Source organism: Cloeon dipterum, chromosome 4, assembly GCF_949628265.1.
Source record: "Cloeon dipterum chromosome 4, ieCloDipt1.1, whole genome shotgun sequence".
NCBI lineage: Eukaryota > Metazoa > Arthropoda > Insecta > Ephemeroptera > Baetidae > Cloeon > Cloeon dipterum.
This window is the reverse complement of record NC_088789.1, coordinates 27,292,150-27,305,577: the sequence shown is the minus strand read 5'-3', so window position 1 is coordinate 27,305,577 and position 13,428 is coordinate 27,292,150. Positions and strand designations below refer to the sequence as shown.

At 42.0% G+C, this 13,428-nt stretch overlaps 2 protein-coding genes and 2 non-coding genes across 6 annotated transcripts in view; 1 reads left to right on the top strand and 3 right to left on the bottom strand.

Annotated features, from left to right (window-relative positions):
- Positions 1–882: 882 nt before the first annotated feature.
- LOC135941649 (cysteine sulfinic acid decarboxylase-like) lies at positions 883–9,606 on the bottom strand. Its single transcript, XM_065487240.1, has 7 exons — positions 9,295–9,606; positions 8,506–8,740; positions 8,235–8,454; positions 1,761–1,908; positions 1,405–1,633; positions 1,138–1,338; positions 883–1,073 (listed from the first exon to the last, which is right to left on the bottom strand). Exons 1-7 carry the CDS (start codon positions 9,567–9,569, stop codon positions 900–902), a joined length of 1,482 nt encoding a protein of 493 aa, XP_065343312.1. The 5' UTR covers positions 9,570–9,606; the 3' UTR covers positions 883–899.
- On the top strand, positions 1,987–2,059 carry TRNAA-AGC (transfer RNA alanine (anticodon AGC)). The gene has a single exon. It is a non-coding gene; the product is annotated as a tRNA-Ala (tRNA).
- Positions 7,559–7,631, bottom strand: TRNAA-AGC (transfer RNA alanine (anticodon AGC)). The gene has a single exon. It is a non-coding gene; the product is annotated as a tRNA-Ala (tRNA).
- A 3,131-nt stretch (positions 9,607–12,737) lies between the features above and the next one.
- LOC135941650 (uncharacterized) overlaps positions 12,738–13,428 on the bottom strand; it is a 45,502-nt gene continuing 44,811 nt past the window's right edge. For all 3 annotated transcript variants that reach the window (XM_065487242.1, XM_065487241.1, XM_065487243.1), the window contains one exon: positions 12,738–13,406. The gene's annotated coding sequence lies outside the window, so the exon portion shown is untranslated. The remainder of the gene's footprint in view (positions 13,407–13,428) is intronic.

Below are 13,428 nucleotides of genomic sequence, written 5' to 3'. Positions count from 1 at the left end.
GCGCCGATGCTGATTAGTATTGTTATTGCCAGCATAAATTACGCCCGCCTGTCAAATTGATTAAACTTTATTACTGTCGGACCAACTGCGGCTGAATTATGCATGCGGCACTCACTCTCCGTGTGTTCGTGTTCGTGCACCACACAGCGCCGGGGAGGAGAGCTGCTGGACCTGACGCAGAAGAGCAGCACTGACTGATGACTCTCCCGGCTGATCATTAGTTGCCAGCTGAAGCGATAGAGGGGCGCCCCCCCGAAAAAGATATCGCGACCCATTAATTGATCATTTATCGACGCGCACACAGCACATTATATTTGGTGTGACCACGCCGTAAATCAATCGCATTTTTTTAATTACAGAACCTCTGCTCATTGTCAGCACATCCCACCGTGGACTATGAGATGATGGGCCCCAATAACCCCGCCGAGCAGATAACATGCAAAGGGCCGAGCGGCTTTATATAGGAGCTTGGTTCCAATCTTTTCGCTTCTCCGCACCGAGGAATTTTATTGAAACTCTAGAAAATTGTCCTTAAAGCCGCTGGAAAGGTGAGAAAACCAGCAAGTGGCGCCTCCCACCAGTTTTTTTAACATTTCGAGTCTCTAAATTTTGCCATCTCTGACATTGAGAACCCATAGTAATATAGACTCCAGAATTGCGCACATTTGACACTGTGAAAAATCCCTTAACGATGCAAGCCAACGTAAATGAATTGAAAAATGTCGTTTAGGTGGTGCCCCAATTAAATTAGACGGCTTTATTTTATTTCTTGTAAATTAATAATGATTTATTATTTAGAACAATATGTTTTCTAGATACGAACCATATAATAGCAATTTTAATTATAGAGATATGCTCATAATCAGTTAATTTTTGTTTAATTTCACGTATAGATTACATTATAAATTATCGCCGAGCCTCTCAATCTCATCAAGCATGAAGATAACGTCTTGCCTGGTCATCCCTGAATTTTGAGTGACAAAACGGAAGAAATTCGGCCAGTGCCTGAGAGGCTGGTAGCCAAGCATCATCGTCCCAGCCTTCATCATTCCCTCTTTTATTTTTGGAGCAACCTAAAGGTTGAAATTGTGACCTTTAGAAAACATTAAATTCTGTTGTAGGCACGACATAGATTACACTTTGCAGCTTGTTCCTGTAGACTTGGGTGCTCGGGTCAAGATTTCTGATGCTTTGAGGTAGATACCAGAAACTGACATTGACGAAGTTGGGCGTCTCTAAAACTAATTTGAATCTGTCAGCGCGTTTCTTCAGCTCCTCGATCAGGAATCGTGATAGCTCCATTATCGCATCTACGTGCTTTCCGAGACCCAACGAACCCTGCGAAGAATAATATATATTTACGCGGCCTTTTAAAACGTTGCACTGCTACTTTAAAATGCCAACCTTTCCCTTCCACATGAGCCAAAACTTGAAAACGTCCACTCGCCGTCCGCACTGAATATACTTGTCACCTGGATCGAGATTGTGATCGTAAAACTTGTCCTTTTGGAAAAGGTATGTCGCGTCTCTGCCGTGGCAAGCCTTCAGCAGGCCCTCGTGGCGCACAAGAAGGGTGGAGCACTGCTGCGGCACTGCAAGCAGCTTGTGCGGGTTCCACGCCACCGAATCAGCCCTAAAATAATATTAGAGCAAGCGGAATAATTTCTTTATGGCATTTTGAAGCTTTCCAATAAATTTAATTCGATTATGGAAATAATGAATATTCCCTGGATATTTTTTTAAATTAAATAAAAATGCACCTTTCAATGCCCGCGAGAAGGTGTCTGTGCTCCTTGGAGAAAAGCAGTCCTCCGCCCCAGGCGGCGTCCACGTGCAGCCAGAGGCCGTGGGTGGAGCACACGTCTGCGATCGCAGAGAGAGGGTCCAGTGCTCCAAGCACAGTCGTACCTGCAGCCAACGCAACATTGGACATTGGCCTAGTTAAGCGGAATTGGTACAAATCTTCGCGCCCTCTCAAAACACACAGGGGGCGTAGCTCAGATGGTAGAGCGCTCGCTTAGCATGCGAGAGGTACCGGGATCGATACCCGGCGCCTCCAATTCTTTTTTAAAATTTTGTTTGCAAGATTAACAAATTTGTTTATGACAAGCAACAATTTAGGTTTGTTTAATTTTCTCCGAAAATATCTCAATCAGCTATTTAATTATAAAATTTGTGTGCTTAAAGGGTTGAAGAAAATTTGTGAAAAATCATTTTTACTTATGGTTTAAATGCTATTTATAAACAAGGAGAGTTAAAAATCTGCTCAAAAGTTTGCATTCTAATCAAGCACTGTCTCCCTATACTGTAAAATCACGTTTTATTTCACAATTTAGGAAATTGTTCCTCGAAATTCGCTTACCGTTGGATAGATTTGCAACGAGAGGGATTGAAACTAAGCAAAAAAATCATCTTAATTTTTGAGATATTTGGAAAGTCTGAAATTTCAACTGTTCCTTATTGGTCCCTATTTCATCATTGCACACACGTAGCTAAAAGGTAAGATGTTGCTAATTGTAAATTTCACAAACATTAAACGCAATGAACTACTTGCTATACCGTCAACAATTAATTCAAAATGTTCTTAATTGTTGGCCTGTATTGAAAACCGATTGAAACCGAAAATAAATAGTTGTATGAAATATAAATAATGGTGTCAGGAGCTTATTATGGATTACTACATTATTTATATAATTAATATTCCACGAATTTCCGGAAACTTCAACGAATGCAAATTATTCGATAGAGAACGAGTTACTCTTCAAAGTAATTAGAAATAAACCAACATTCTCAACAAACAGCCTCTCACGTGCATCGCAGATTAAACCGCACTAGCATCAAAATGAATCAACTAACTCTCTCCGTTTCAGATTCAAACGCCGCACGCCGCAGTCAGTATATAAAAGGGGTTGGACCGGGGTGGTATATCACCTGTGCGGCACAATATAGCACCATTTAGAGCAGCATGCGATCCTGTGACTGCGCTGACGTAAGCCTCGTCATAAGGAACACGGCAGAGAGCGAGAGAGAGACAGACAGAATTGGCGGCGGCCCACTCGCTACGATTTTTTCCCACGGAGAGAGCGAGCTAAATAAATAAAATAAGCTTAGAGAGAGCCAAACAAACGGGTGTGTTGCGTGAGAACTGCTTAGTGAGCTGTGCAGATTTCCTCGGCGCCGGGTTTCATGCGCTGGCAGGAGGTAGCGCGGCGCCCGGCGAGTAAAGGCGGGTCCAAGAGAGATCAGCGTTGCGAATTCGCTGTGCGCCGAGTGCAATGGCAATGGCAGACACTGCCTCCGCTCAAGCAAGATTGATCGAGTCTGTGCGATTTTTTATCTCGCAATTATTATATATACTGTAGAGCTTCACGGACCGCTGCGATTTAACGTTGGAACTTTAATTAGTTTTGAAGGATAAATTGCTTAGTTAGGCTGTTTAAAAAGCCATTTAAGGTTTTTTTTAAAAAATCCTCAAAATTTATAAACTAAGAAAATAGCTGTATTGTTAAACGTGAAATCAAGGAACGCTCTGTTCTGTTTGTTCTATTCAATTTGTAAAAAATCACTGTTTCAAAAAAACAACAAATATCATAAATATATGTTTCTTCTTAGAGAGAGCTTAGAGAGCAATATTTCCAATTTAATTTAAAGGGAAACATCGAAGTGTGAAGGCTGCAGAACAAAGCCTCTCAACGTTTTAAAAATCGAACCCTTCTTTATTTATTTATTTTTTTAGCCGAGAGAGCCAAGAAGCATTTTACAAGCGTGAAGTGTTTTGATTTAATTTTTTATATGCTTTTGTGCACAGCGAAAACAACGGAAAGTTTATATAAACTGTGGAGCATAATTATTTTCCCTGTTTTCTGCGAAACAAAGACTGCGTTTTCGCATTGCTGCGTCGCATGCAAGCCTGTCATTAGGAACGCTATGGCTTCGACATAAGGCATAGAGTACCGCGGGGCATAAGTGAAACGCCAATGCAGGACAGAAGACTGCGTGGGATGCCTGGAATGGAATTTCACATCAGCAAACGCTCTCAATTGGTCTGCAATGTTGCTAATGAGAGTCGTCATCGAGTCGAGCGCTCGTCTATTTCATTAGAGACTCGATTACAATTAATTCAAAAGTGGCTTTGCAACGCGAGTTAGTTAGTACATTGCATTTGCGGATATAGAATTCATCAAATGCATAGGTTGCTGAATAATTTGCATATTGCAATCGTTGGGCAAGCGGGAAACGGAATAGTTAAATCCAGGGTGATAAATGCGGGGTGATTGATTATTCAGAGTCGAGTGGCTAATTTAATTATATTAAATTAATACCGTTACCGAGTGGATTCCAATTATGGAAATTGTTGCTTTGGATTTCTATTCCTCCTCGGAAACTGGCTTTTCTGAACTATCATTATAAAATAATTTGAATTTTCAAACCGGGAAACAATGATAATTTTAATATCATATCTCCTATAAAGCTCTCAACAATTCCCGTTTATACCCAAATTTTAATCTGCAAATCAATGAAGCATCGGCACGCGGGTCTGATCGGCTAAAACAGTAATTGGAGTATGCGAGTTATGGACTTTTTATTGATCATCTGGCAAAACGCGAGTGCGCAACAAATTCCGAACGGGGCGGCGTTTTCTGTCTCTCCCTCTCACTCACCCACCCACACTCGCAATAATGACAGCCATCGCGAATACATCCATCCCCATCAGTGCGGAGCGGAATTAATTAATTGCTAAGAAATGCAAATCGCCAGCGAGTTCACCCCACTCGCAGTGCTTGCTGTTAGGCCGGCGTGCGATTATTGTTAATATATTAAAAGGGCCGTGTCAGCAGCATGGCAAACATCCGCAAGACGGCCGCGAAGTATCCCGCGAAACCTTAGAGCTGACAGAACTGCATGCGGCACCAGGAGGTACCGTCGACGCCGATTACGGAGGCCATGTTTGGCGCCGGCAAAAATGATGATCGCCGCGAGGATGCTTGATGCATATACACACACCGAAACACGCCCCAAACTCATTAACCTGAACAACTGAAATTTGAATTCTGGGCGTAATCGGCCTGGAGTTGAAAATTTGGGACCGGTGGAAAGAATCTGGGCTGAAAAACGAAGGAACCACGCCCAGAGAAAGCCGGAACTTCCGTTCTCTAGTCGATATTAATTGAATTTGCATGTGTGATTGCGATTTTTCAAACTTTAGAAGGAATTTAAGCGTCAAAGTAGTACGGTTCTTAGAGTTGGCGTTAAATGCAACTATTTTATTTAGCATTTAAAATCATTCTTAGAATTTCTGCGATAGAAAAGGCTTTCAGTGACCGATCGGAACAAAATTTGGCCAGGAACAGGAAATGTACCTAGGCGGTGGCTTTTTCAACCACAGCAATGCGAGGACTGAAAAATTTCCGCGTATGACAGGCGTGCATGCTTCGTGAGGAGGTATGTCTGTGTCGATCGTAGTACGCAGACGACCGTCTGGCCAATATTGGTGGCGCTATCTACCGAGTGAACGTTGAAAACCTGGTTTCCCGCATTCCCCGAGGCTACATGGCGGCGCTGCTCGACGGACAAGTGGCTCGAATGCTCCGCTAATGGTTTCTGCAAGCCTGATAATATTAGCGCTTTTGCAGGATGAAATTCGTGATTAGAGCCCAAAGAGTTGCGCTGCGCACACCGCGTCTTTGAACTCTATGCGATTTGCGCCAGGGGAATCTTACAATTTGAACAAAAAGTTGTGTATGTGTGAATAAAATCTATCTATTTGTTGATGCGGGGTCCAGGAATTAATTGCTTGCAGTCTTGTTTTCTTCTTTAAACATTTAAAATTAATTTAAAATTTTGAAAAACTTAAAGCTCTCTTTTTCCGTGTGCTGGTTTATTTATTAGTCATTGATTTGGTGCTACACAAAAAAAAACCTACTTAAATTATTTATAAAACTAATTTAATCAAGTAAACATCTCAACACTGTGTTAAACAATTAATTAACGATATAGTTAAAACAATCGTCCAATCACAGCATGCTGCTGAACAACTCAATCAACCATTTTGTTTGCAGAAAGCGGCTTGCCATAGGAGAAATGATCAGCCTTCAATCACCCGCAATTTTTTCACACCGTTTTCCAAAAGTGGCAGGCAGGCAGGCCCGTCGGCGGGCGACCTTTAAACACGCGGCGAAAATATCATCTTTCCAATTCACCAAGCCGCAATGGCGCCGTCGCTGCTTTATTACGAGGGGGAGGAGGTCGAGCAGAAAACGCGAGCCAGTTTTCGTTGCAAATACCTCCTGCGCTTTCCTGCAAACCTGGCACTGAATATGCGCTGTCGAACGTCAAATGGATGTTCACGGGACGGCGATTCGCGCTACCCACAGAATCAGTTTTCACGCGTTAACACTAAAAAAACGCACGAATCGCGTCTCCAAGGCGGTCCGCTGACGATCAAAGGTCGATTCGCGACTAAATACTCGCCGAACGACCGAAAAAAGTTTATTATTTCGGTGCAAAGAGGCAAGAACGAAGCGATTTTCGCCCGAAAATATCCCGATTGCTGCGCAACTTCAACGATTTTCCCGCTGTCGCGATTCCCACCGTCGGTTGCGCACTTAGACGCCTTTGCACACACGCTCTTTGTCCCTCCACGCAGCCACAGTGCGATTTAATCCGCACCCAGGCAGAGACTCACCAGCTGCACGAGTTTGAAAATTATTAAAAGACGAAGAAATAAATCTCTGACACACGCGAATGAGGTCATACTTATTCAAAATGACCGCGCGCACTGCGAGTATATGGGATATCGCGCGCGGGCCCACTTCTCGCTCACTCGTAAATCTCCGCGCTGATGGACGGAGTTTTTATTTATTTCTCCTCGGCGTGTGTTTGTGTGTCAGCTTAATAAATCGCGTACGTAATCGGGGAGGCGGATAGAATTCATATGCACAGTAATAATCGCGCTTGCATTCACTGCCGCGCGCACACCTCTGCCTCTGCCGTGTGTGTGTTATTTTAATGAGGGTCGTGACCCGCTGCAGCCTTGAGTGTAGGCAACTTTGTAATGACCCAAGACGGGTTCTGCAGCTCTCTGACCACGCATATAATGCGATACTAATGGAATCTTATTTATTATATATTTAATATTACTGCGAGTGTGCAGAGCACGCAGGAATGCAGTTTCAACACTGATATTAAAACTGTGCTTTCTGCCGCGTAAGTGACACTAAGTTGAAGAGCTGTTTTCTGACTTGCGAGCAGATTTCGCAACTTAACTGCAAGATGCAAACTGGATAAATGATCAACAATTTTATATTCAAGCTGAAGAAAATGTCAAGGACTTGAGAATTTCACGCGAGGGGAATAAATTTTCTTCCTTGTGATTAAAATAAATTATAGCGCTATTCAAACGACTCCTCGCGAGGTTAGATTAATAATTTTAACTCGGTAATCAAAAATTGTTTGAAATTAAATAATAAATTCTTGCTTACATACACCATGGTCAGGTCCTACCGCTAAATGAAAAGAAATACTTCCTTCACCTTTTGTTCAAGACAAAAAAGGGATTTGGAGGCGCCGGGTATCGATCCCGGTACCTCTCGCATGCTAAGCGAGCGCTCTACCATCTGAGCTACGCCCCCGTTGAAATTCGCTAACATCGCAGTGTTACTGATTTTGCAAATCTGGGTCACTTGGTATAATTAAGTCCCCTCCCAAGACAAGAATAGGGAATAGAAATTTCCCATGAATGAGGCGTGTCCCCCCTACCGACCACGTCTCAGGTGTGGGCCCTCAGGAAATAGTATACCTTTCTCTTGCTTCTCAGCCTGTCAGTATGCAAGTGATAAAATAAGAGTTAAACTGCGTTTGATGGTTGATAAAACACCGAAATACAAGCAAGTTCTCGCATCTCGTTTAATTTCTTTTTGTAACACATTTTCTCGGTAATAAATGTCTGCATTAGTGCGACGAGCAAAAAGCGGGGAACTCACGGGCATACATTAGACACGGCAATAAATTAGCTTTCTTGTTCAATGGAGAGGCAGTGCATACATTTGAATACATCGCAATCTGAAGATAAATTTCATTGTCAGAGCGTGGTAATAAAGAAGCATTTGAAGAGATTTTACAGAGTGTGTGTGTGTGTCATAGTCATAAAATGCTCGTAAATCGCGGCGAAGCTATAAAATATTAATAATTTTGAAACCAGACACCTACAGAGAGAAAAAAATGGCGCAACTCACCAGCTGTGGCAACCACCATGAAAGGATGAACGCCGTCTCGTTTTGCCACCTGGATCTCCGCCTCCAGGGCCTTCAGGTCCATCCTACCCTGAGAATCGCATGTGACTGACCTGACTGCAGCCTCACCCAGTCCTTCGAGGGCTGCCATCTTGTGAATCGAATAGTGTGCGTCCTCAGACGCAAATAGCACTAAGCGAGGAAGACCGTGCAAACCTTCAGTCTTTCGAAAAAAAATATTACTTGGCACCGCCGATTTTTTTATTCTTTGTACCTTGACAGAAGGAAAAGCTTTGAACCTGGCCAGATTCATGGCACAGCCATTGGCCAGGGAGCCCCCAGGGCAGAAAATTCCATCCCCGCGACCATCAGGGTAGCCAAGAAGAGCTCGCATGTTTTGCAGCACCGCTTCCTCCATCGTGGTGAAAACGGGTGAAACCTCGTAGGTGTATGAGCTCGGATTCAGGGCATCGGTCACCCACTGTCCTGCCAGGCCGTAAGGGTCTAGCCTATAATATTTCGTCACAAATTGTGCGTGATCTTAAAGGTTCATCCTGCATTTAACTTGCAATAAATAGATGCAGCAACGTTTTAGTTTAGTTATGCAACCGGCTGAACTTCAGTGCGACGCGAGTTAACTAAGTTCTATTTAATACGCTAAAGCAGCGGGGTCCAGATATGCGATAAAATTGGTTCCCACTGCGCAGATCCAAGATGGCGTCTGAATTTGGGAAGCAAAAAGCTCTCTTTGGATTCTCGTACGAACGTCAAGAGTTTGTTTTTACGATCCAAAAGACACAATTAACAAGTAATGCAAATTATATGTCACAACATTGACGAAAACTTGGTTCTTTTCGCACATTTTCACGTGAAATTTTTTGCGCCAAACTCCACCGGACGCCATCTGCGCATCGCACGAATCTGGCCCCCGCTGCGCTGAAGTTCACTTTGTTATTTATTTTGCCTTATTTTGTTAAATTTATTTTGCCTTTGAATTTAGTCAATTTAAAAATTTTCAGCTCCCATATTAGGTATTATTTCAAAGACTTAAATTTCAGCGTACCCTGAATAGAGCTGGTTGATGAACATCGGGTGTCCCGTCTTGACGCTGAAGTCGATGGTGGCTTTGATTGCAGCCAGCAGTTCTTCGTGAGAGGCGGGCTGATCCCTGGTCTGCACGTCGATGAGGGAGAGCAGCTCCTGGGGCAGCCGCCACCTGATAACGGGCTCGCCACGGCGGTTGGCCTTGAAGACGGCCTCGTCCAGCACCAGGGTGAGAACGTCCTTTAAAAACGGCCCATGGTGCGTTTCGTCCGGGATGCTGCGGAACCACTCCATGATTCAGCAGCTAGTGGGTCGACGCTACTTGGGCATTTGCTTTTATTGCAACAACAGGAAACGAATCAATTGAGCAGTTCTATTGCCTGCCGATGAACTGCTGACTGACAGCTCGCCAATTGACAGGGTGAGGCGGCCCAGCTGCTCTTTGCACGTCAACAATGCAATACAATGTTTGCGTCTTTATATCAGTTGAACCACTGGAAATTAAAGATTAGGTTCAATTTTGTTTATTGTTATTGGCCAGCAGGTCAACAACTTTGCTCCATACTTGTCCACGTCAAAAATAAATATGTTGCAAATTATAATAGAGAGGTTTGTTCAGTAATGAGAAATACGAACACTCTAGGGATCATCAGATCAGGGCTTTGGACACATATATTGAGCTTTAAATTGGAGTTCTTGTCTACTTCTCGTATAATATCAGTGATTAATTATCATCTCATCATGCCAAATAAACTTCTGAAGGTGTTTCTGCACAAATTTAGCGCATTTGAGGACATCCAGCGATTATTATTCTAACCATGCTAGCACAAATCATAATATATCACTATCACAATTTAAGTTACATCATATTAAATCAGAAATGAGCGATCATCTATGTAAATCAACAGTATTGCATTTTTTAAATGCTGAATAGCGCTACTTTGAGTAATTTAATGATTTAATAATTTTTGCCCCTAGTATCCAGAGGCCATTACAAGTTACAAAACCCACTACTTTTTTATTTTACTGATGATGCAAAAAATGTGATCCACTCTCCAAATACGCAACATACGCATGATGGGTGCACTTGCATCATGTTCATGTCGTGTGCGCTCACTCAGTGCATGCATGTACGCGCAGCACCCCTCACCGGGGGGATTACGATCGGAAGCAGCAGCGAGAGGGACATGAAAGCTCATCTCATATATGATATATAACTGTAATCCTGTTTGGGCAGCAGGCTAATTAGAGAAATTGAAAATGATCCTATTAAAATATCGAGCCGCTGAAAAGTCATGACCGTCAGATCCTATTAGGTAATGTCTCTGTACCGCTAAAGCTCAACACGCTAGCCGTATAGCAGTAAAAAAATTCCAGCAAATATATAGGGTTATATCACTTATTTTCTTGCTACACTTCACAAAGTCAGGATCAAGAAGTCTTGTTAATTATGACGTTCGTTTGGGAACAGTTAAATCTTTTAAAAATCTTTACATGACAAATCCAGGAACTTTTCTGGCTAGTATTCTAAATCAGCATGAGAAAAACTTCAATTTAATTTGTAGTATAAATGGAACGCTACTTTTTATAATTTTATTTAATTCTTGATTAAATCAATGCAAACGACAAATAAAAATGTAATCTCTCGCAACCCTGAAAATGAGCCGCAAATTGCTAAACTTTCCTTCATTCAAGGAAATAAATATTGTTATTTTAGAGCTGTAAAATTAATTCCTTTGGCAGAACCAGGAAAACAGACGAAGTTTACCGTTTTAAATAATATTATGCAATAGTGTAGAACAAATATGATGACTAACGATCAATTTTGTAGCTGCATTCGGTTGAGATTACCTATAGAGATGTAATGAACGCAAACCATCCTCTCATCCTCCCATCTGGCCAGGTATATATGCCCTCAATATTGCACACGGGCAGCAATCAGGATCGTCCACAGCAGCTCTTGAGACCAGGCTCCATCTCGTGATAGGCTGGCAGATTCTCTTTTGTAATAAGCCTATGTGAAATCAATAACTACTCAATCGGCGATGCGGCCATGCTCCGAACGACTGACGAGTATTATTTTTATTAAACCTTATGCTGCATATTTATTTGAACAACTTATCGGTCGAGTAACTCCCGTCGGCAGAAAATTAGCTCTCGTTGTGTGTCGGCGGCCGAGCGTGCTTAAAAATTTGTATGTGCTGAGTGAGAGCGGCGGTGGTTCACGTCTCTCCCTTTTCGCAGCAAATGACCAGTCATTGGGGTGGTTTATCCAGTGAAGAGTCACGTTCTCGTCCCCCAGCTGACTTGCTTCAGCATAATCGAAATCGGCCTGCTCGCAGTGTTTGTAGGGAAGTTTATTTTCGACCATTAATTATGTTTAAATTTTACAGAACTTTTACTATAAAAATTTCCGAATGATATTTCTTGAAGCCATTGGTGGAGGTGTGAAGAAAAAGCACATTTATTTAAAATAATTAAAAATCATTTATACTCGCATGAGAGCTTTATTTAAACAAAAACCATGGATTAAGGCTGTCTCTTTATTTCTGGTAGGTTTTAGTTTTGAAAAAGCCAAAAGAAATTTTCGACAAATTACAGCAAGCAGCGCACTCATGTCGGAAAAAGCACGGCATGACATTTTTGAGAGGGGCAGCCGTGCAAAATTTATAAACAAAAATATAGCGCGCAAGTACATCGGGCCAAGCAGTCTTGCAGATTGGCATTTCCTTTCCAAGCGCACATATTAAACTGCTTTGTCCTTTCCTTATTCCATTGTCTCCCTCGGCTGCGTTTTTAATCTTGGCTGATCGTCAGTTCCACTCTGTCACCCTCAAGGAACAAGCAAAATGTCAACCGTTCGTCACATTTTTAGCAGCGCGATAACAACAGCGCAATGCTCTCTTCTCCTTTTAAATGCTGATATTTTCTTAACTATCATACTTTATTACGTCAGCACGTTCATTTCATTCTGATTGAGCCATTTCTTCACGCATCATTCAAATTATTATTTATTTAATAATTCAAAAAAGTCGTTTATGGAACAAGGAAAAATTCTCGTTAAAAAATAAAACCATGAACCGAGATGGATGATCAACTTGATTGCTAATTTCGAAAAGTAATATCCGCAGCTTATTCATCGTAAGATGAAGGGATCAAATTGGATGCGAGATGAGAGGTTTTCCTGCCGCTGCAAATTAAAACAGGCTCAGAGCAAAAGAGGCTTTTCAACTTTATAGGCCTATGCCGCCGCCGCCGCTCTCCAACAATCCAAATGCAGCCAGCCGCCCCCGCGTGTTTGCTCTGAAGCAGCCCCTTTTGCCCGCTTCCGTACGGCTTGAAAGTGCAGTGTAATGAGATGCATTCAGAGGCTCACTTCGCCTCTTTTGCACCCTCGCAGCACCAGTGCCTCCAGATAATTAACTCGCCTCGAGGTTGCAGAAGAAATAAAAGTGTTGATGGTTAAATTTTTGCACTTGTTGGCTCCTTTTATGTTTAAAAAGCAGTTTATTTGCTCCGTGTAGCGTTTTTTTACACACATTAACAGAAATTAATTGTCGTTGGCACGTCAGCCTACACATGCATTAACTACTGGCAAACTGTCGAATGAGTTTTTGATTTTTGTTGCATCTCTCTGTACATATTATGACTTTGACTCAAAGTCTATTATATTTACAATATTAGAAACCATTTCACGCCTCTGACAGGAACAAGTTCATTTATTTATATTATTTCTATCGAAAACTCCTCTTGTGACTTAGCGTACTTATCAAAAGATATTATCACCACATTCAATATTTTTGAGTGACGTAACATCTCATCACAAACAAAATTTTTGTCCTCTCACAGTGAGCTTAAACATCATCGTCCCCAAAATATCAGTCTCTTGAATTTAAGTGAGCTTCGAAGTCAAAATTGTTTTTTTCTTGTCTTATAGAATCACTATATCACCATTCTTGTTCACAATCCATGAACTTCCAACAATACGACTGATCAAAAATTCGAGATTCATTCGGATGCAGTTTAAAAATAATTTGACGTCAGCAAACGAGTCATATTGGCACAAGCATTACACAGCCAGGCGTCGCGTTTTTCACAGAGCATTTTCCATTCACGAGCATCATATAAAATCTGCAAAAAGAAAGAGAGCCTC

Excerpts from the sequence above, each read along its gene's own strand:
- LOC135941649 (XM_065487240.1), bottom strand. The coding sequence starts at position 9,569 with ATGGAGTGGTTCCGCAGCATCCCGGACGAAACGCACCATGGGCCGTTT. Across the intron at positions 1,339-1,404 it reads GGCTCATGTGGAAGGGAAAG|GGTTCGTTGGGTCTCGGAAA; the intron begins GTTGGCATTTTA and ends TATTCTTCGCAG. Across the intron at positions 1,074-1,137 it reads ACAGGAACAAGCTGCAAAGT|GTTGCTCCAAAAATAAAAGA; the intron begins GTAATCTATGTC and ends TTCAACCTTTAG.